General features: G+C 36.6%; 2 protein-coding genes across 2 annotated transcripts; both read right to left on the bottom strand.

The window, feature by feature from the left end:
- Nucleotides 1-798: 798 nt before the first annotated feature.
- Nucleotides 799-13,812, bottom strand: LOC110891222 (thylakoid membrane protein TERC, chloroplastic). Its single transcript, XM_022138920.2, has 14 exons — nt 13,573-13,812; nt 13,400-13,483; nt 11,682-11,752; nt 11,513-11,589; nt 5,379-5,466; nt 4,625-4,705; nt 3,870-3,926; nt 3,650-3,734; nt 3,454-3,503; nt 2,648-2,704; nt 2,484-2,562; nt 1,830-1,888; nt 1,174-1,231; nt 799-1,031 (listed from the first exon to the last, which is right to left on the bottom strand). The coding sequence occupies exons 1-14, from the start codon at nt 13,718-13,720 to the stop codon at nt 940-942; spliced, it is 1,086 nt and encodes a 361-aa protein (XP_021994612.1). The 5' UTR covers nt 13,721-13,812; the 3' UTR covers nt 799-939.
- A 5,442-nt stretch (nt 13,813-19,254) lies between these two features.
- Nucleotides 19,255-23,225, bottom strand: LOC110891221 (probable protein phosphatase 2C 38). Its single transcript, XM_022138919.2, has 4 exons — nt 22,381-23,225; nt 21,143-21,510; nt 20,241-20,477; nt 19,255-19,645 (listed from the first exon to the last, which is right to left on the bottom strand). The coding sequence occupies exons 1-4, from the start codon at nt 22,694-22,696 to the stop codon at nt 19,421-19,423; spliced, it is 1,146 nt and encodes a 381-aa protein (XP_021994611.1). The 5' UTR covers nt 22,697-23,225; the 3' UTR covers nt 19,255-19,420.
- Between the last annotated feature and the right edge of the window lie 892 nt (nt 23,226-24,117).

Raw genomic sequence — 24,117 nt, 5'->3', positions numbered from 1 at the left:
GGCGGTGGTGTTGAAGAGGCCAAAAAACCCACCAAAATTCTGGCGATTCGCAGCGAGGTTTGGTGGAGGAGACGATTTAGAAGGTGGAGTAGGGTGGAGATTGGTTGTAGGTGGTGGTTACTGGTGAACGGAGATCTATGTCGCCGCCGTTCTCATCAACTGCAACTCAATCCGGTGAACCACCACCTCCTTCACCTGCTCCGCCGGTTCTCATCACGGTGGTGGTGGTGGTGGTGTTCGACAGAGAGGAGAGAGAGATGGGTGTTTGGAGAGAGAAAGATGGGTGTCGTTTTCCGATGTCCGTTCTCATCACGGTGGTGGTGGTGTTGGCGGCAGTGGGATGGTGGTGGTGGGGATGATGTGGTGGTGGGGGTGGGGGTGGGGGTGGTGGTAGGGTGGTGGTAGTTCAGAGAAGAGAGAGAGAGAGCTGGTGATGATGAAGATGAACTCGGACGATGTGTGTATATTAATATATATATATATATATATATATTAATTTTTGAATTAAGAAAATGTTAAATGAAAAGCAAAATGACCAAAATGCCCCTGTACTAAAGGACAAAATAGGAGGTTGCAACAGTAAAAAAGTAGGGTTTTTAAATTTTGAACTAAAATGGCAACAAAATGCAAACCACGGGGACCCAGATGTAATAAGAGATTTGGACTAAAGTGGCAAAACTGGTCAAACCACGAGGACCAAAATGGCAGTTTACTCATATTTGAATTTTGAGTAAATGCATTTATAACTCAACTTCTAGAGGGTTTATTACTTTTTTTCAAAAATAAAATTAATTTAACTGTCACTAAAAGTAAAGATTCATTAATTATTTTACTTAATTGAGCATTAACTTAATTGCTACTTTTTTATATTTTCTTTCAGGTATAAAAAGAACAAAACAACTTTTGGGTTTTTCCCCAACAAGCATAAATCTCTTAATGCTAAACTGATTTCTTAAATAGACTCAACAGAACCCCGGCGCTAAGAGTAGTTGTCACACACCCGAGAGAAACTTCAGTCGATACGTGATACCCTGCACAAAAACATAAATGGGCAAACGGGTCCTAAATCGCTTTGTCAAAAATAAAGTTCTAACATTATTGTAAAATATAACTTTACTAATCGTATTTTTCACATTAGTATGACCGAAAAAACCGAATCATAGAGATACTCACCGAAGAAATCTAGGATCATCTTGAATCCAATGAAGCCGAGAACTACGCCAATGGCAGGCTGATAGCAAAAATGGTAAAATGTTACTCATTTAAATCCATACCCTACTTGAAATTTACAAACTAGAGTTAAATGCCATTTTAGTCCCTGTGGTTTGGGCCATTTTGCCAGTTTAGTCCAAAGTTTTCATTTTTAACCTGTGGGTCCAAAAAGTTTTCACAGTTGCCATTTTAGTCCACTGGGTTAACTTCATCCATTTTTTCCGTTAACGAGAAGGCCAATTCGGTCATTTTATATGGCTGAATTGCCCTTTTAGTTAACAGAATTACATACAAAATGACCGAATTGGCCTTCTTGTTAACAGAAAAAATGGATGAAGTTAACCAAGTGGACTAAAATGGCAACTGTGAAACCTTTTTGGACCCACAGGTTAAAAATGAAACCTTTGGACTAAACTGGCAAAATGGCCCAAACCACAGGGACTAAAATGACATTTAACTCTACAAACTTTTACTTGATAAAAAAATTTGAAGGGGATTGTTTGACCATCAGTCAACTTTTAAAAATGCTTATTGACAAAATAGAGGAGCATTGGTAGGGGCAAACATGTCATTCTAACAGTAAACATTTCAGATTATAATTATGTTCCAAAACTCGCCTGTAAATACTCCAACTCTCCCATGCTTTCGGAAATCAGTGTATATAGAGACCTTAAACCTGCATCAAACGCAAACTATATCAAGAAATTATCTTTGACCAGTTAGATAGAAGTCAACCATGTGAATTTCTGACACAAACCTAACACGAAATTCGCGGGTTTGGGTTTAGTTTAAACGGGTTTGGGTCATTTACAGCTTGAACCTGCGAACCCATTTAGCTAAACAGGTTGGGTTCGTGTCAACCCGATCGGGTTGGCGGGTTGACCCGTTTAACCCTTTTATATTATATTTTATTTTTTACAATATGTTTTATGTCATAAATTAAATTGGGTGCGCATTTAATGCCATAATTATAACTTAATAGAAATTGACATTAGATTTTATAATTAAAATGTAATTTTATTATAAACATTTGTGCTTTTTTTAAGTAACATTTTAATCATAATATATTAATTTGCGAAGAAAAAAGGGTTGAACGGGTCGTGTTTGGGTCAACCCGCGAATATCCGGGCCGTGTTCAGGTTCATATGTATGACATGATTTTCGGGTTCGGGTCGGGTTCGGGTTCGTCTAAAACTTTCGGTACAGGTCAGGTTGAACCCGCCAACCCGTAAACGCGACCCGTTTCGGTTTCCTTAAACTCGGATTTTTACCTAATATGGCAAACAAATTAGACGAGAAAACAATGAAGGGGTCTCTTGTCACACCGAAAACTGCTGGTATAGAGTCCACCTGAGATAAAGTAAACGAGTTTGAATTGTAACATTAATATATTTAATAAACGTTACGTTTGGATTCTGGGAAGAAGCAACCATACAGCGAATGCTATATCACTGAGTTCGATGACTGCTACGGTTAGAAGCAAAGGTGTAGCCTGCCCAAAACGTTTGATGCCTGTTAGAAACCATGTAAAAAACAATTCAACATGACACTTTCGATTCAAAATATGAATCAAAAAAAGATTTATAGTTATTATTTACAGTCAGAGGTGGCCCTTTTGACCTGTTTACTTATAGGGGTGCAAACGAGCCGAGCTGCTCGAGATCGGCTCGAGAAAAAGCTCGAAAGGAGCCTTATCGAGCCCGAGCCGAGCTTGGGCCTAAAATAAAGCTCGTTTATTTATCGAGCCCGGGCTCGAGCCTAGCATGTGAAGCTTGTCAGGCTCGTCGAGCCTTATCAAGCCTTAGTGTAATATTAGTTTTTGTTAATATTTAAATATTTACCCCTTATTTAAAGTTGTCTAGTAAATGAGCCGAGCCGGGCCTGAACCTATAAATAAGCTTGTTTAGTAAACAAGCCCGAGCCTCACTTATTGAGCTCACAAGCCTAAACGAGTCTAATATTTATATTTTTTTATTTAATATTTTAATTAATAGATTATAAACGAGCCAAGCTCGAGCTTGAGAAACTACCAACAAGCCAAGCTCGAGCTCGAGCTTGGCTTGGCTTGGCTTGGCTCGGCTCGTTTGCACCCCTGTAATTACTTATAAATGGTTTGATTTGGGTTGTGTTTGATCAATATTCTCAAACAGGTCAAACGGGTCAAACACTCTTATTTTAACTTTTACAAATGTATTTTTAACAGCGTTAACAAACAAAAAAATACGGATATCTATTACTTACTTTCCAAGCTCCATTCACGACTGTAAAGAACTTATTGCCATCATATGCAGCTGCCAAACCATGAAAAAAACAAATAAGATAAATACCAGATTTACCCTTCATGTACAAGTTATTCCGCAACTAGTGTACAAATGTGTTAAATTATCTTTTGTCCATATAAACGAACAATTCAAATAAACATCAAAGAAATTATTACATGTTACTGGAATGAATTTTTGGCATGTCTTCACGATAAAATTGTCTGATAGATCGTCATCATCGTCTTCACCAGCAAAAAACAACTACAGAAACAGACGGAAATTATCGTATCTAATAATATTACTTACTCTGTGCGATTTACGATACTAACGTTGATGTGATCATAAGTACTTTTTAGTAATATTCTTCATAGAAGTAATTACGAATAGAAACTGTACCTTAAAGGATGAGTAAAGAAGTATCGATGCCAGTAGCAAGTTCACCGCCTCAAACCTCTAAAACGTTTAGATGAAAAGTTTAACATACATGACAACAAAAACATTTTTATGTAGAGATGAAAATTAAAACAATTAGAGTTAAATGCCATTTTAGTCCCTGTGGTTTGGGTCATTTTGCCAGTTTAGTCCAAAGGTTTCATTTTTCTCCTGTGGGTCCAAAAAGGTTTCACTGTTGCCATTTTAGTCCACTGAGTTAACTTCATCCATTATTTCTGTTAACGAGAAGGGCGATTCGGTCATTTTATATGACCGAATTGCCTTTCTAGTTAACAGAATTACATATATATAAAATGACCGAATTGTCTTTCTGGTTAACAGAAAAAATGGATGAAGTTAACCCAGTGGACTAAAATGGCAACAGTGAAACCTTTTTGGATCCACAGGAGAGAAATGAAACCTTTGGACTAAACTGGCAAAATGGCCCAAACCAGAGGGACTAAAATGGCATTTAACTCAAACAATTAAGTATTAACATTGTGGAATGTCCCATGTAGATTACAACACTTCCTCTTTCGGCTTTTCCGCCAAAAAATACTACTCACCATCATCAACTTTTCATATAAATCAAGATATTAATCTGGGTCGATAAGATTATCTTGTTTTGTCATTATTGAAGGGTAATTAAGACATTTTACTACGAGCCAAATTTTGCAATATCCATGAGACATGGAATGTTATTTAATGCAAGAAATTACCTGAAGGGTCGCTGTTCCAAGAAGTATTAATGACAAACGGAAGATTATTGCACCGGCAATGCCATATGAAAGCACCCGATTCTGTGATCACACCATCACAATTACAAAAAAATAAAAGGCAAATTGGAAAATAATAATCCCATCTTTCTGAAATTGGTTGATAATAATCCCAAGTCAGTTATTAGCCAATAATACTCTGACCTCGTCCAAGTTTTTTGTAAAATAGACCGCCGTTAAAATAAGCTTAACGGAGTTAAGTTTTTTTCCGAATTACAAACCGATGTTTTAGGGCTTTTGATCAGAACGAGGATACGAGTCGATTGATGTAAAACTTACCTCGAAATTGTGTTCGAAATGGCTTGAATTTTGTTAATTGGAAGTTAAACACACGAATTGAAGCACCGTTTTCGTGGGTTGGGGGCAGTATTTTGAGGTAAGTTTTACATCAATCGACTCGTATCCTCGTTCTGATCAAAAGCCCTAAAACATCGGTTTGTAATTCGGAAAAAAACTTAACTCCGTTAAGCTATTTTAACGGCGGACTATTTTACAAAAAAATTGGACGAGGTCGGATTATTATTGGCTAATAACTGACTTGGGATTATTATCGGCCAATTTCAGAAAGATGGAATTATTATTTTCCAATTTGCCCAAACAAAAAGATAACAGAAATATACAAAATTCAGAATCTTAAATAACTTTCAAGAAATTATTATATTTTAATGTAACTTTTAGGATACACATAGAAGTCTACCTGATAAGCAAGTGGCACCTTAAAGTATTTGAATACCAAAACAAAGACGAAAAGATTATCCACAGACAAGCTTTGTTCAAGCAAGTACCTATGTGATTCCCAAATAAAAATATTAGAGTATAAGAACCTAAGATAGGATAGCTTGGCAGGAATCGAAGCAAAATATGTAAATCCGCCATCACATGAAAATTGCAACTATTATTTAGATGTCTACATGGGTTAAATTTCAACCCATTTATATGAATACGGGTCAATGCGGGTTATAGTGTACGGCTAAATGATCAAATGGGTAAAATTGAAGAAATCTAGCTAAAAGAAAAGGGTGAAAAGTTGAATGGTTGAAAGTCACTCAAAGTAAGTGTTTACCAATACCACCTATTTATTTCTTTGTTCCTAAAAACTAGACCATTGTTTTATTATAAAAATTTGTATATCATAATTAAATAATTAATATATTAGTTGTTAATTAAATTATAAATAAAAACAAGAGTTTTGCCGAAGCGATAAGACTAGTTAAGAAAATTTACACATTTTGCCGTTATAGTCAACCCATGAAAATGGCACCTTTTTTTATTTGGAATATTGGATTTTAATAATCCCAACTATTCGCCGTTGGCCGCCAACAGTCCGAACTTCAAAAATAACCACCGGCAGTCCTAACTATTAACATATTGGCCTCCAATGGACCCTGACTAACAGAACCCTAACGCCGTTAGTCTCCGGTCGCCGGAAAACGTTTTTGACCAGAAAACGTTTTTGACCGGAAAACGTTTTTGACCGGAAAACTCATTTCTGGCCGGAAAACTCAATGTTTTCGTCCCAGACCTCTTTGTAACCTTATTACGGACCTTTAGGAACCTTTTTTCTAGTAAAAGCCCCAATTATTGAAGTCACCAGAAAACTCATTTTTCGCCGGAAACTTCTTTTGGCCGGAAAACTCAACATTTTCGTCTTAAACCTCTTTTTAACCTTAGACCGCACCTTTAAAACCTTTTTTCTGGGAGAAAACGGTTTTCCGGCTACCGGAGACTAACGGCGTTAGGGTTCTATTAACCAGGGTCCATTGGTGGCCAATATGTCAACAGTTGGGACTGCCAGTGGTTATATTTTAAGTTGGGACTGTTGGCGGCTAAAGGTGAATAGTTGGGATTATTAAAATCCAATATTCCTTTTTATTTTGCCAAATTTCACACTAAAAATGCATACTTGCCCATTTGCCAATGTTACAATCCATTATTGCTACTCTTTTTAGTGCACAAATTCTCCATTTGGTCATCATGGAAGACTATTTTATGCATTTGACTAATAGTCAAACATTTCTGTTGAATATTGAACTGAGAGTTTTCTAGAATAATCGGTTATTCTAGTATTATAGTTTGATTATGATTTAGTTTCTATATTTATCTCTTTCCATAGTTATCGGATATTAGTCTATATATTGATTGTAATCTCATTGTTGAGTATTCAATAAAAATACCGATACCTTTTCCTGTTATTATGGTATCAAGAGCCAGATTTACCTCCTAAAAATTTTCCTAACCCTAATCGGTACTCCTCTGCCGATTCTAAAATCTCAGCCGACGCAACTTCCGGCCTACTCCTCTGCTCTCAATGGCGGCTATACTCTGTTTTTCCAACCCGGAGAAGACGACCCATAACTCCCACAAGTTTCCCTTCACCCTCAAACCCACGAATTATGGTTATTGGCGACAGATGCTTGAATCGTTTCTCACATCTCATAACCTATTTGGTTATATCGACGGAACCGTCCCCTGCCCAGAACAGAAGGTACAAACTGGTGAAGCTACGACTGACAATCCAAGCTATGCTCCTTGGATCTCGAATGATGCCCACAATCGAACCTTGTTGATCTCAACCGTCTCTGAAGAATCGTATCAACACATTCAAGGGAAAACATCCCGGGATGTCTGGCAATCTCTGGAACGGGCCTATGCGCCCAGCACAGCCTCCCATGAGTTTTACCTCAAAAATCAACTTCTTCGCATCACCATGAAGGGTGATGAAAAACCAATTGACTATTTATGCAGGGCCCAAGCATATGCTACTGCACTCGCTAACATTGGAAAACCGGTATTGGACAGCGACCTCGTTATGCACACTCTTGCAGGGCTTCGTGAAGAATACACCGGCTTAAAGGGCAGCGTGCTGGGAAGAAAACCTCCCATCCAGTTCAACGAGATCTACTCTTTGTTGTCCGACCATGATTATGCTGTCACCAAAACATTCAGCCCCAACCCATCGGCTTTTCTGGCCGCGGCTCAACCACCCTCTCAGCCTTCGGCTGTCCCGAGCTCACCAAACCTAGACCAATTGCAACAACAAATCCAAAATCTTCAATTGGCTGCTTCTCAGCTGGGTTATCAGTTGCAGCCCAATCCATCACAACCTCAGGCCTATTTTGGATCTCGATCCAACAACAACCAAAACCGAACTGGCCGAAACAACAGGGGCAGAGGTAATTCTCGGGGTTCATTCAATCCGCGTTCCAGAGACAATGGTGGCACAAGACAGTTCTCATGGGCTTCAACCCAAAACACCGTCTATGGTCATTGCAATCGGTGTGGAATTGCCCATCTACCATCCCAGTGTCCGAATCAAAACTCGGGTCAGTCAAGGTCTGCTCCTCAGGCCAACTTCACTGCTTTTACGGATGGTGCTTCTTCTTCCGGCAGTACTTGGAAAACGGACACTGGCGCCACTCATCACGCAACACCAGACTTATCGAACCTGGACAATTCTGAGGCATATTTTGGTAATGACTCCTTACTTGTTGGCAATGGTTCCTCTATTCCTATTTTTCGTATCGGGTCTTCAAAAATCCACTCGTCTAATAAAATTTTTAATCTTTCTGACATTCTTCATGTTCCAAAACTTAAACAAAATCTTTTATCTGTTCAAAAGTTTTGCTTTGACAATGATGTCTTTTTTGAATTTCATTCATCTTATTTTCTTATGAAGGACGAGTCTACCCGCACTATCCTCCTTTCATCACCATGGTTGATTGCCATACTCGTTACATGTGGCTTTACCCTTTATCCCAAAAATCCGATGTCTATGCCATTTTGACCAACTTCATCACCATGGTTGAACGCCAGTTCAACACAAAATTAAAGTCCATCCAATCGGACTGGGGTGGTGAGTTTCGTCCACTTGCAACTCTCTGCCGCAACCTTGGGATCCTTCACCGTCGTTCTTGTCCTCACACAAGTGAACAGAACGGCTTTGTAGAACGCAGACATCGCCATGTTGTCGAAACAGGCCTTTCACTCATGGCCCAATCTCACCTCCCTCAACGTTTTTGGCACTTTGCCTTTGAGACCGCGGTCTATCTAATTAACCGCCTTCCCTCTCGTGTGTCTTCAAACAAATCTCCATTTGAGCACATTTACGGCCGCAAACCAGATTACTCCTTCCTACGGGTATTTGGTTCTCAATGTTTTCCTTACCTTCGCCCCTACAATCACCACAAAATTGAGTTTCGCTCCACGCCTTGCGTGTTTCTCGGCTATAGCCCTTCTCATCATGGCTATAGGTGTTTCGATCCACATACCGAGCGTATCTATATTGCTCGCCATGTTCGTTTCAACGAACAAGTCTTTCCATACGCTCCATCTCCCAAGCCACCCTCACCACCACCCTCTTCTCCTTACATCTCTATTTTTCCTAACCCACCTCCTGGTTTCCCACCACACCCTCCACCGAACAGCCCTACACCCGAACCTACACCCTCGGCCCAGCCCAATACCACCAGCCCTGAACCTACTCCCTCGGCCCAGCCACCTACCACCAGCCCCGAACCATCCACCACCGACACCCCTCTTCCCTCGGCTGCCCCCGGCAGCCACCCTGCCTCTGCAGCCGCACGCTCACGGCCTGCAAACCTTCGGCCGCACCCAAAACGACCGGATCGATACAATCCGGCTGCATACACCGCCACCGCTTCCTCTCTCCCATTCGAACCTCCTACTTTTACTATTGCCAACAAGTACTCGGAGTGGCGCGATGCTATGTCCGAAGAATTGAACGCGCTCTATAAGAATGGTACGTGGACCCTTGTACCACCTGTCCCAAACACTAATGTGGTTGATTGTAAGTGGGTTTACAGGTTAAAAACTGATGAAACTGGGAAAGTTAGCAGGTACAAGGCACGCTTGGTTGCAAAGGGCTTTCATCAACAACACGGTGTTGATTATCATGAAACTTTCAGCCCCGTTATAAAGCCAGTTACTATTCGGACAATTTTGTCTCTGGCCGTGACAAATCGGTGGCCCCTACGGCAGTTGGATATTCAAACGGCCTTCCTACACGGCAACCTGGAAGAAACAGTCTACATACGACAGCCTCCAGGCTTCACTGACCCGAACAAACCGGATCATGTTTGCTTGCTCAACAAAGCTATTTATGGCCTTAAACAGGCACCCCGGGCCTGGTTCAATAAACTGTCCACTGCTCTTTTACAGCTGGGATTTCATGGGTCCAAAACGAATCCTTCGCTGTTCATTCTTAACTCGTCGGGCCTACTTGTCTATCTTCTAGTTTATGTTGATGATATTATCATCACGGGAAATCACTCAGGTGCCGTCTCCAACATCATTGAGCGTCTTGACTCACTTTTTGCTCTAAAGGACTTGGGTCAATTACATTATTTTCTTGGAGTGGAGGTTATTCATAAGAACTCAGATCTTGTTCTTTCACAACGAAAGTACATTAACGATGTTATCCACCGTGCCGGCTTGACAGACTGCAAGCCTATCTCCACTTCGATGAGCAATTCCCATGTGCTTCTTCCCGATGATAGCCCTCCACTTGATGACCCCTCTCGTTACAGGCAAATTGTTGGAGCTCTTCAATATGCCACACTTTCCCGGCCTGACATTGCCTTTGCTGTAAACCGGGTTTGTCAGTTTATGCATGCTCCTACGGAAAATCATTGGTCTGCTGTCAAACGTATATTACGCTACTTGAATAGCACAATCAACATGGGTCTTTGGATCCGTCACAACACGGGGTATCGATTACAGGCTTTCTCTGATTCTCATTGGCAGGCTAACCTACGGGCATTTTCAGACTCTGATTGGGCAGGATGTCCTATTGACCGTCGATCAACGGGGGGATTTGCCATTTATCTGGGTTCTAACCTTGTTTCCTGGTCGGCTAAAAAGCAGAAAACAGTTTCTCGCTCTTCAACTGAGTCAGAATACAAAGCAATCGCTGATACCGTTGCAGAACTGATTTGGCTAAAATCACTCCTTCGTGAACTTGGTTTGGACAGTGGAGCTCCTACTCTTTGGTGCGACAATCTTGGTGCCACCTACCTCACCGCTAATCCAGTATTTCATGCCCGCACCAAACACGTGGAAGTCGATTACAATTTTGTTCGTGAACAGGTCTCACAGGGCAATCTCACCGTGAAGTTTATATCAACGAAGGAACAAATTGCTGAAATTTTTACAAAACCGCTGCCCGTGCAAAAATTCGATTTCTTACGAACCAAGTTACAGATTGCTGACCGCCCTGAACTTGCGGGGGAATATTGAACTGAGAGTTTTCTAGAATAATCGGTTATTCTAGTATTATAGTTTGATTATGATTTAGTTTCTATATTTATCTCTTTCCATAGTTATCGGATATTAGTCTATATATTGATTGTAATCTCATTGTTGAGTATTCAATAAAAATACCGATACCTTTTCCTGTTATTATTGAACAACAAGCTAACATTGCAATTTTCATGGGACTGCGATAATTAACTTGAATCCATACCTAAAAGTAGGGTTGTTCAAAAAGCTAGCGGCTCGCAGCTCGACTCGTAGCTCGCTCAAAAAAAGCTAGCTAAAAAAACTCGATTTGAAAAGGACTTGAGCTGAGCCGGCTCATTTTGTAACCGAGCCAATCTCAGCTCGGCTAATGGTTTGGTTCATTAACTCATTCTTAGGCTAGTTTAACTTCGAGCTCGAGCTCAAGCCAAGCCGAGCTGCCTCATTTGACTTCGAGCTCGAGCTTGAACCCACCCTGGCTCGACTCGGCCCGACTCGTTTACAGCCCTACCTAAAAGATAACTAAAGTGATTAAAATCCTTTCATATGTAAAATAAAAGACGTTCAAGCTCATACCCCGCAAAGAACTCGGAAGCCTTGCCGACTCCCTCTTTTAATCCCACACCGACACCAAATGCCACAGCTGAGAAGACCTAAAACAATGAAAAGACTAGTTAGTTTGGCCCCCTTAAATGAGAATAAATAAAACTTTATGAACTTAAACTTATAGTTAGGTTATACTTACGCACAAGGCTACGGTTTTCGCAGACGTCTTGTAGTTTTCGAGATCTTTGGTCTTTTCTTCGATATGTTTATCTATAACGAGATGGCTTTTGGATTATGTTGTGCAACAAATAGTGAGCGTTTATAATAAAGGGGAAAAATAAAAAAGAACAACCCTCTTTCCATTAAAAAAAATCAAATGCAATATTTTCTTTCATAAATAGATACCATACAGAAACAATTAATCAATTATAATTTTTTTGACCTACTTTTGCTAAAGTTTTCGTCTTTTTTCAGTAGTGGATCTAGAACACTATACGATTGGAAGCACAAGTTTATAACTAGAAAATTGGTTAGTCTTGAAATGAGACACTTCATACTTCTAGAAGCCAAACACAAAGTTTAAAACCATGATCCTGCATGGCTAATCTAGTGATTAATTAGTTTCCTAGTAGTTGTTCTTGACTTCGATTTAAACCGTATGAATTTAAACCAAGTCATATGGCTACTTCCCGCATAAACGAAATTCGATGTGTATGTTAATTATCATTCAACTTTCTGATCATCCAATGTCAAAATAATCACACTATGCATAGAAAAGTTGCTCTAACAGCCAATTATTATTGAGATAAAAACAAAACTACTGATTATCTAATTCTATTGGGGCTATGCTATACAAACACCACCCCCGTACACACCATGCCTGCTGTCACATCATAAGGAGCATGACTTTGTCAATGGTCACGTCAGTCATTTAGGTGTCGGTCAAACAGGTTATATGGGCCGTGTGATGTGGCAACACCACCTCATTCAACCCATATGACCATTTTCGCCTGTCATATGTAGGGCTATTCAAATCGCTCGTCGCTCGTCGCTCATCGCTCACTCGCCGGTCGCTCGGAAAACGCTTGGAATATGCTCGCTCGGTTTGGTTCGGTTTGCAAACGAGCCAAGCATGAGCAAATGTCCGCTCGGCTCGGTTCGGCTCGAATTAATTTTTATTAAATTATTACATATATTATTATATTTACAGACACAAATTACATGTATATTCATATTTTATAAATACCGCTCTATTAGATTTGGACCACTATACTCAAATATACAATTATATTTATCCATACTAGCCTAATCAAACCAATAAAAAATTTAACACCAAATTTAAAACTAAAACTCTAAGTCGTGAAGAGACAATATTTGACATCTTTCTCTTATCAATCGCCAGTCGTCAATCGTCTGTTGCTCTCACTATACGCCACAATGCGACAATTGTTTATTGTTGTATATTCATCGCCTCACCTGCCTCAACCAGAGCTTCATCCTCGGACGATCCGACCTCCATATTATTGTCGTCCTCGGACAGTTGGATCTTAGTCGTGACCCGAAAGTGGAGACATCGAAGGAAACGTGCTAAATCTATGGTTGTCCAAATTACTCGTCGCTCGCTTCTCGCTCGCCGCTCGCTCGGAAAATTACGCGCTCGAATATGCTTGTTCGGATTTCGCTCGGTTGTAAACAAGCCAAGCACGAGCAAAGGCCCGCTCGGTTCGGATCGGCTCGTGAACAGCCCTAGTCATATGGCCCGTATGAGCGTGTCAGTGGTGTTTGTTTAGCCAAGCCCTTCTACTATTACAAATTGCTATAATCATTTTCAAACACCCCTAGATCACTACACACCACCAATTTCTACTTACAAACACTTCCACACATAAAACAAAACTACAAGATTCAAACTTTCACCTGCAGAAACAGATTCTTCTTCTTGTTCAACTCCTTTAGCACGCACAACAGGCAACTTTCTCAGCCACGCATTTCTACAAACACCTGGAGTGCAATATTTCAATCACAAATATTTAACCATTATCTTAACATCAATTCATCATCACCATCAAACATTGAAACAGTAACACTACCTGAAGCAAGATTGGGGGAATTAGTGAGTTGAAGGTTAATCCATTTGGGAAACTGATTGGAAGTTGAAATTGGAGTGAATTTAAGCAACCCCACATCGATTTTGAGCGGGGGTTGCATCCCATTTTGGATTATTGAAGCTAATTTCATGGTGTATTTGTATGGTTTGTATGGAGTTGAGAGGTAGATGAATGTGAGATGCACAGGTTTTTGGGTTCAGATGAGTGTGAAGACGAGCGCAAGTGTATAATTAGAGGTGTTAAAAAACCGGTTTTAGAACCGAAACCGGTTTTTTTTCGTTTTTTTAAAAAGCGGTTCCAACCTGAACTGGACCGGCCGTCGGTTAGGGTTCTTAATGTTTTTTTTTAAACGTTTTTTTTTTTTTTAAACGTAGAGTTTTTAATGTTTGAAACCGGTTTAAAAACCGAAACCATAAACCGGTTTTTTGACAAAACCGGTTTGACTGGTTACTGTTTTTGGTTCAAAAAACCGATTAGTAACCGAAACCGGTTATAAAAAAACGGTTTTTGTTTTTGAAGAAAAAAACGGATTCGGTTAAAAATCATATTCGGTTAAAAATCAGACTATTCTGAAAAAAATGATTTGTACACCTCTATATTGTATGATCCATCGAAGAACTAAAGTATGCTCACTTTGGCCCCTCGTCTTTAAACCAATTTCATCAATTAATTTGGCATTCGCCGCATATGTGAAGGGGTCACAAAAACGCCAATGAGATCAATCGTAGTTCGTTTAACTCGATTTCCTACACTTCCTAGGTTAAGGACATTTTGTATTGGATTCTTACCCCTCAATGATATACCCCAATTGTAATATTGTGTTCCAAACATGTCTCGTTATATGTTGGGTATTTGTCTGGTAATTATTTATGGATTAGGATGAAATACAAATGCCAAACTAAGAAGAGTAAGAAGGATTCTAGTCCATTTATTTTAGATATAGGAGTTGAGATTAATTTTAGGGAAAACAAAAACAATAAAAGAGCATAAAGAGAATCCTACATTTAATTACTTTCTCTCTACACATGCAAGGCGCATGTCAATTTCCTCATCAATTTAAAACGTTTATAACTATTCATACGACATTTTTTTAAACAAATTTCACCATAATAACGACTGTTTTTTTATCTTTAATATGAGTATGATATTGCTATATAAAAATAAGATAATAAATTTTCAATTTTAATGGGTTTTTTTTTTTTTTGCATTGTGTTAATGGTTATGTTCATTATGTCTTTCAACTGGGTTTTGGTCTTTACTAGAGTTTCCATATATTGTGTTATTATCAAAACTTATAACACAATGTTAATTTGGGTTTTGTCAATTGCGTTTTTATCATACTTTATAACACAATGTATGACATAATGAAAATGGTGTGATATTTGGGTTTTTTATACATTGTGCTATTGATTCTGATTATTGTGTTTTTCAACTGGGTGAATTTTTTTATGATAATATAAAATCTTAAGTGATAATTATGTATTTCGTAGCATATATTTATAAATAGTATCATCAATATATCACAAAAGAAAAGTCTTATATCTATATAACTAGGTTAGAACCCCGTGTATTACACGGGATTAAGTCAATAAAATATTAAATTATTAAATAAGCAAAAAAATAATAAAAACATTGAAAAGGAAATACTAAAGAAAAGAAATATTCACAAATTAAATATTATAAAGAAAAATAATAAATAGTTAAGAAACTTTCTCGTCAACTGACTCGGCGGGGAATTCGTTCTCTTACTCATTGCCAACCAATTACTCCCCTGCCTCGGCATAAACAGGCTAAAGGGTTGTTTGTTTAGCTCTTAATGGTTCAGACCTCTTACCTCTTACTGGTTCATAACTTACTCTTACCTCTTACTGGTTCATAACTTAGTGGTTCAGACTGTTTGTTTTGTGAATAGATGTCTGAATGGTTAAGCATTATACATAGTCTGAATGGTTAAGACCACTAATTTGAATTGGTCTGATATTTGCCTCTAAATGATTAAACATTATACTGACTCTTAATGGTTCAGACCTCTTACAGATTCAACACTTAACCATTCAGAAGTTGCCAAACAACACCTAACTTTCCTTAAGACTGCTTCTGGAACATCTCTATCCTTCTATGGATACTGTCGACATTACTTGTTATGAGGTGAGGATTGCCACCAGATGACTTCACTTGAGACATAACTTATTCCGATAACTAAACTTCAAGTCTTAGCTACCCGAAATAAAATAAAATAGAATAAGTATAAAATTTTATTTAGTTACTATCAACATTTCTTATTTTAGAATAGTAACCTTAATTTTCGACCTCTAAATATATATGTTAAACTAACCAATATTTTTTTGTTAGATTAGGTATCCTAAACCTTCCTACAAAATCAACTTTTACCTCAAACATTTTAATTTATAAGTTATAGTGATATTTTTTATTTAAACCTTACCAAAGATAGATTTTACGAAAGTGTTATATTAGATTTATAATGATAATTATATCTTTAAATTACTTTACAATTTAAACATGATTATCTGTTGTTTTAAAAAAACATAAATAAACAGTTTTTTATTACCGATTTCGTCCGTACAATACACAAGATTATAGCCTATTATTTAAGAAAATGGAAAAAAAACTAATAAGCTAATTATGTATACAGTTTCTTAAATTAAACTAACAAACAATAAATAAAAATCTAAAATTAATTATGTCATGTGTCTTATGAAATCTTTTAATATTAATTAAATTTAATATTTTATATTCAAAAAAAGGAACGTTTTTGTTGAAAAAAAAAATATATAGGCGACTTTAATATATTGAATTGAATATTTTATACTCAATGTGAAGGATAAGGTTTACGATTTGAAGTTAAGTTTATGCCAATAATTTAGGGTTGATAAGATTTATATTATTTTAATTGGTACTAGGTTAGAACCCCGTGTATTACACGGGTTGAATAAATGTAATTTTATATATTAAATAATAAAAAGTTATATCTTTATGAAACTCGCATATTGTACGGGTTAAATAATGTAATTTAATATATCAAATAATAAAACAAAAGTTATATCTTTAAAAACCATGTGTATTACACAGATTAAATAAATGTAATTTTGTATACTAAATACTAAAAACGTTCTATCTTTAAAAAACCCGTATATAATTGGGTTGAATAAATCTACCAAATGATAAAAAAAATTACATCATTAAAAACCCTGTATATTACACGTGTTGAATAAATCTAAAAAAGAGTTATATCTTTAAAAATCATATGTATTACACAGATTAAATAAATGTAATTTTGTATATTAAATACTTAAAAACGCAGTGTCTTTAAAAAACCCGTGTATAGTTGGGTTGAAAAATTTACCAAATAATAAAAAAAATTACATCCTTAAAAAACTCCGTGTATTACACGTGTTGAATAAATCTAATTTTACATAGCAAATGTTAAAAAAGTTATATCTTTAAAAACTCCGTTTATTACACGGGTTATATAAATGTAACTTTGTATAGTAAATAATAAAAGTTAAAATTTTAAAAACCTCGCGTTTTACACGAGTTGAATAAATATAATTTTGTATACCAAATAATAAAAAAAATATACTTTTAATAAATTAGGATAACATTTAATATTAATTTATTATTTATATATTTAATATAAGATAAGTAGAAAAGAAAGGTATTTGTTTTAAAAATCTCTTAAATTAACAATTTAGATTTGAGGATAATATTTTATTAAAGTATGATAAGACTTAATATTAATTTATTATTTATTTAATTAATATAAGATAAGTATATATTTAAGGATACCTTCAATAAATGACACGTGTTCAAAAGTTGATTTGTTAGATTTGTATATACATGTGATGTAGATTCAAGTATTGTAACCTGATTAATCAAACCCTTCCCTACAAAGAAAAGTAATTAGGGGTATCCATTTGTAAATCCCAAAGCCTTAAAGCCCGATGCAAAAAGTCTAGTAGAAAAATTAAATAATAATTATTTACAATTAAGGATGGTATAAAATAATGACAAGTGTCCCAAAGTTGGTTTCTTTTATTATAGAGTATAGATATAGATAAAGCACTAGAATGAAATATTACTAAAGAAAGTTTGTTTAGGGTATGAATTTATCTAAATAAATTCTTGTTTGTTTCGGGTTAAATTCAAAATTACTTGGTTTATTACTTTTATTCACTGTCATAACTAATAAGTTGAGATTTGCATTTACACTTGAAGCAAACCATGTATGCATTGTAGACAATAGAAATTTAGCTTGCGTATTTATTGTAAACTACCATGAGGATGACAATTCGTGACATAATACAAATAGGGCCGTAAACGAACTAAATAAACATGAACAAGGCTTTGTTCATGTTCGTTCGTTAAGAAAATAAATGTGTTCACGAACGGTTCATGAACACTTACCGAACGAGATTTTATGTTTGTGTTTGTTCATTAAGTAAATGAGCGTGTTCACGAACGGTATAGGAACACAAATGAATACAAATAAATTCGATGAACGCAATGAAGGCTAAAGATGGATGGCGGAGAGAACGGCGTTGGAACTTGAAGCCCTAATTTTGGAACGAAGGTCAATCGTATTCATCAATGTAACAGTGCATAAATAAGGTGGAAACAGAGTTTCCTAGTTTAATTGTTAAGATAATAAATAGATTAAAACTACATAATATAAAAAGTTTAGATAAAATATATGAAATTACAAAAATCTATAAGTAAAACAAAAACAACAAACATAAATGAACATTGAACGAATGTTCATGAAAACAATTGAACGAACAAGACCTTTGTTCATGTTCGTTTATTTTGGAACGAAATTTCTTGTTCATGTTCGTTAACGTAAATGAACTTCCTGCCAAACGGTTCATGAACTGTTTGTTGAACGTTCGGTTCGTTTACAGCCCTAAATACAAACGGTAACAGCCCAAGTAAACGGTCCCAAGATATTGTCCGCTTTACCCCCGATGGGTTGCCCATCCAAGAACTCACGGTTTTGTTGTCACCCGACGAGTTGCTCGCCCAGACAAAACGGTCTTGATAGAGAAGGTTTCCAAACACCCCCCCCCCCCCTTACAACCCATTTATAGCCCAATAAACCTTTTACATGTTTGGGATAGGACTAATTAACAAACATAAATGGTGGGTCCCACAAAGAAAGATTGAAGGTGTTTGATTAGGTGAGAGGTTGGGTGGGGCCATTGAACTTATAAATGTTTTATTGTTTTTATTATTTTGTTTTGTAGTAAGGGCATTCTAATAATTTCACATCAACTTAACACAAAAAACGAACCCCCATCCGTGCCAGGGACTATCCGGGAACGAAATTGCAAAAGTTGGGGACTATTGAGGTAATTTTAGAAAGTTGGGGACTATAGGTGAAAAAAGACGAAACCACAGGGACTATCCGGGCATTTTTCTCACATAAATAAATATACTGATCGTGTTGGGGTTCATCAATTCCAACTCATCACTCCGCCAACCTACATGATTTCCAAGAATACGTCAGTAACAAACAACGTAATCTTCAAACGTCGTTTACCGAATCTAGGTAGCAAAGACAATGTATTAGCTAACACATGAAACCAGAACAATAATTCGGTTTTCCTTAAGAAACCGGTTTAAGAGGTTGTGAACAAGTTATTAATATACTTTAAAGGGTAAACAACTAAACTTATTATAAATCAAAATACAATCCAAATAGAATCTTTTTACATATTCGAATCGAAATTGCATAAAAGTTGAGCAAATGGGTTCGATTCCCATACGAAACAGATTCGAAGAACACAATAACCGTTGCGCTTTGTGTCCGAATCTACATGCAGAACTTGTTAGGGGCGGGTAGCCCGACGCCTCCTTTTATAGAGAAACTTGAAGTGATATTCATTAAAGACGGGTCGAGAAAAACAACCACAACTGTAATATCGTCGTGGAAATGTCTCCTCACTCCTCTTTCGATTTTCTTCAAATCCGAATATCTCATTTCTCGTTTTTTTGCTGCTACGCGAAGGGCCGCCTTAACTAGTTTCCGTGCAATCCCCTGCAAACAAAAAAAAAAAAACCGAAAATTTGAAAGTTAGTCGAGGTATGTGCAATACGTGTAAAGTGGGTCCCACGTCACACGAAGTAACGGGCCCTACGTGTTTTGGGTAGAAGTAACTTAAAAAGAACTTTACGGGCTCCAATCCCTAGGGGTGGCAATTCCTGACATAACACGGATCTAATAAATGGTTTAGGCTTGTGACTAAACGGGTCAACCCGTCTAACCCATTTAGTAAACGTGTTGACCCGTCTAACCCATTTAGTAAACGGGTCGTGTGGTGTTGGGTTGTGAATAAACATTCGACATCAGGAACCAAATATCATAAACTTACACGGATCTAATAAATGGTTTAGGCTTGTGACTAAACGGGTCAACCCGTCTAACCCATTTAGTAAACGTGTTGACCCGTCTAACCCATTTAGTAAACGGGTCGTGTGGTGTTGGGTTGTGAATAAACATTCGACATCAGGAACCGAATATCATAAACTTACACTGATCTAATAAATGGTTTAGGCTTGTGACTAAACGGGTCAACCCGTCTAACCCATTTACTAAAGTATAATGAAAGAAGGCAAAGAGATTATAAACTTACATTACGTGGGTAGTTATGGACGATATTAACGGCTTCTTCGTTGCTAAGATGCTCCCATAGACCATCGGATGCAAATATTAGAAACTCATCTTTCGAGTTTATTTCATGTATGGAGATTGAAGGCTCGGGACTAAGGATAGGCATTGAAAACGGTTGCGCAAGCCTAAACTTTGGCAAAAGCGGCTTTCTATTGAACTCGGGACTTTTTAAATACGCATCACCTATTGATCTCGAGACCTAAAATTTCATGAATACAATCACATCATTTCCATTTTAAATGAAATAAGATGTGCAAATTTCACATGTATTCGCTTAATGTTGGTTATGTCTTAAAAACCGATTTTTAGACTATACTGGATTAGGCTTAGAAATGGTTTAACCGGTTGAACCAGGTTATACCGAGCGGTTCAACCGGGTTGACTAGTTAACCCTATGGTTTCATAATATACAACTTTAACTCAAAAAATAATCCAAAAATACATGATTTCATAAAATAAAAAAAAAATTAAAAAAAAAATGGAAAAGTACTCAATTTTCCAACAAAGCTTTTTAAATAAAATTGTACAATAGGTTTATGTCATTAGAGTGTACCAAAATATCGGATTTTTTTAAATTTAAAAATCAGTTTTGAACATTTTGTAAACCGATTTGACGGTTTAAACCGGTATAACTGGATTTACCCGTGGTTTAGACCTTATGTAGTCTCCTCGTTTTACCGGCCTTAAACGTACTGAGGCCGTGTCTGGTATCTGGTATAACCAGTATTACCGGCCGGTTTATACCGGTATTCTAGACATAAAGTGTTTTGGGGTCAACACGACCCGGTTCCTATAAACAATTAGCCTCCCTTTTGCCACCACTTAATAAATTCAATTCGGTTGCGCAAATTTAAGTGGAAATACCTGAATTAGCCCTTTAACACGCCAAACGTTATGTTTCATAACCACAATCTTTGGATCCTCGGGATGCAACGACTGAAGCTCATCTCGTATAGGCTCGCGGTTCACATTGTGTTCTTCGGATAATTGAATGGCCAAGATTCCTCTACCGCCTCTCTCTGATCTCCCCAAGACCACCCGTGAATCACCGGCGTTTGCAATGTATATTAACCCGTTACAAATAACTCCCACCAAACAACACGTGCCCACCGAGGCAATTTGCGGGCACGTACACCATTGATCTCTAACGAGAGAGATAAATTCCTCCTCGGTTTTCAAGAAAGATTTTCTAATCACATTCGCCGACATTTCTTCATCTTGAGACGCAAATTCTACAAATACAATGAAAAATTTTCAAAAATCAACATATATAAATCTATGCAATTAATATCGGTGATATATCGGTTATCGGTCCCCGTGTAAAAATCGGAGTCAAATATTGGTCAGAATATCGGTACTGATATTATCGGCAATATTGACCGATATATCACCAATATTTGACCGATATATAACTGAATTGTTAGTGTTAAATTGCTATATATATATATATATATATATATATATATATATATATATATATATATATAGGTAGAGGATCCTGTAAAAAGTGCTCAAAGTGTGAGAAGTGTAAGAAGTGTATTATAACACTATATATAATACTATATAACACCATATAAACACCGTATAACAATATGTAACAACATATAATACCATATAACACTATGTAACACTATATATCATTATATAACAAATATAACACTATACATCTATCATAAACATGCTATCAGACAACCTATAGTGTTATATTTGTTATATAATGATATATAGTGTTACATAGTGTTATATGGTATTATATGGTGTTACATATTGTTATACGGTGTTTATATAGTGTTATATAGTATTATATATAGTGTTATAATACACTTCTTACACTTCTCACACTTTAGGCCCTTTTTACACTATCCTTACCCTATATATATATATATATATATAAATTCGGCATGATATTAAAATTACCGATATCTCACTAAGATAACCTATATCTCAAATATCGGTCAAGGACCGATATCCGATATTTTACCGCATTAACTACATAGACATAAATTCATATGGGATCATCCAAATTACAAAAAAAAAAAAAAAAAAAAAAAAAAAAAAAAAAAAAAAAAAAAAACATGAAATATAAAGAATGAGTAACATACTCTTAAGATTGGAGAACAAATGTTCATTCACGAACCGTGACGTTTCCGGTCCACCATGTCCATCGTAAACGCCAATAAACGTCCCATAAATCCCGTTCTTCGACGAACACAATTGGCCCGATTCAACTTGGCTTTGATCCTCCAACAAATTGTTGGCTTGAACAACCGCCATCGAAAACTCACCGCTCACATGACTCCCCAAATCCTTGTACCACAACAACCCATTTGTTCTTCCATTTTGCACCCCTCCTAGTCTCCCTTTCCAACAGGGTTTGACCATATCTAAGTAACTATTACCCGACATAAAACTATACATATATGTATATATATATATATCATTCAAAACAACACCAATGTTTACTACCTATCATCCAAAGGAGCCAGCAAAGGTCATGTTTTTCAAATAAAGATCAAGAATCAAACCTAAAGTCAACCTTAGCTTCAACTTATGCTTATGTTCTTGTTCTTGTTCTACCTCAACAACCAAGATTCTTGAAAATATATAATACCCACAAAGAATAAATGAGGTAGACACCATTAATGTCAAGAAATGCAAATGGGTTGAAATGGGTATGGGTCAAAATAGCCAAAAAAGCCCTAATTTAACTCAAAAAGACAAGAAAGCAATGATCTTTAATGGTTTTCAGAGAATATGGAGATGTGTTCTTCAAGTACATACCGTGAACCTGCTTTTTGGTTCATCTAGAATTCTCATTTATTTGTCCCCTTTCAAGAACATCCTTAGCTGTAAAACCCATAAAGAATATGATTTTGTGACAGGTTTTGTTCATGGATCAGATGTAGAAAACAAAAGTTTTGGGGGGGGGGGGGGGGGGGGGGGGGGAGGGGATGTTGTCAATTGGGATTTTCAAGATTATTATGGAGGATGATGAGGTTTACAAAAAGATTGAAACTTTAGAAGTTGGTGGTGATTAGGGTTTAAATTTCAACAATGGGATTGAATAAATGAGTAATCTTTTGGTTTTGTTTATTAAGTTTTGGATTTTTATTTGTGGGTTTGGTTTTGTGGGTCATGATGATTAGGTTGAGTTTGGAATTTTTATTGACTTTGGTTTGAATAGTAATCCATGTTTTTAGCCATTATTAGCTAATGTGTATGTGGTTAATTTGAGTTTTTGTTTAATTGGTCAAATTTGGTTTCTAGAGGTTGCCCTCACTTGTAGGTTTATAATAGTGTTCAAAAAAAAAGTTATCTCTCATCATGATCTACACTACCTTAAATATGTGAAAAGTAATATATATTAACCAGTTTTGATAACGATAAATCTTAGAGAAAAACGATCTTTAAGGATGATTTTTTTATGTATAAATATATTATGGTTAATTATGTTGAGTGGTTGGTGATCGTTAGTTAAAGGCTATTTAAGTATATAAAAACCCCTAACTACAATCATTTGTATTAAAACCCTTATTTGAATAGTATTTTAATTAACTGATTGAGATCACAATTCACAAGAGAATTGTGCTATAGCCTATAGGAGATAACCAAGTGAAAACATTTGTTTAAAAAGAAATGCAATAAATGTTAGCAATCCCTTTAGTAAAATACACACATATGTATCATCATGTATGTATAGAGGTGTATTGTTAATAAGAGTGGAGATACAATAGGAAGTTTATTTAGCTAGGAAGGCTAGGAAGTGATCTTGACCATCCATTAAGTTAATCAAGGGTTAAGATTAAATCAGAGAAATTGAAAGGAAGAAAAGAGGCGCG

Source organism: Helianthus annuus, chromosome 11 (genome assembly GCF_002127325.2).
Source record: "Helianthus annuus cultivar XRQ/B chromosome 11, HanXRQr2.0-SUNRISE, whole genome shotgun sequence".
NCBI lineage: Eukaryota > Viridiplantae > Streptophyta > Magnoliopsida > Asterales > Asteraceae > Helianthus > Helianthus annuus.
Note: the sequence above shows the minus strand (reverse complement) of the source record. Positions and strands in the feature narration are given on the sequence as shown.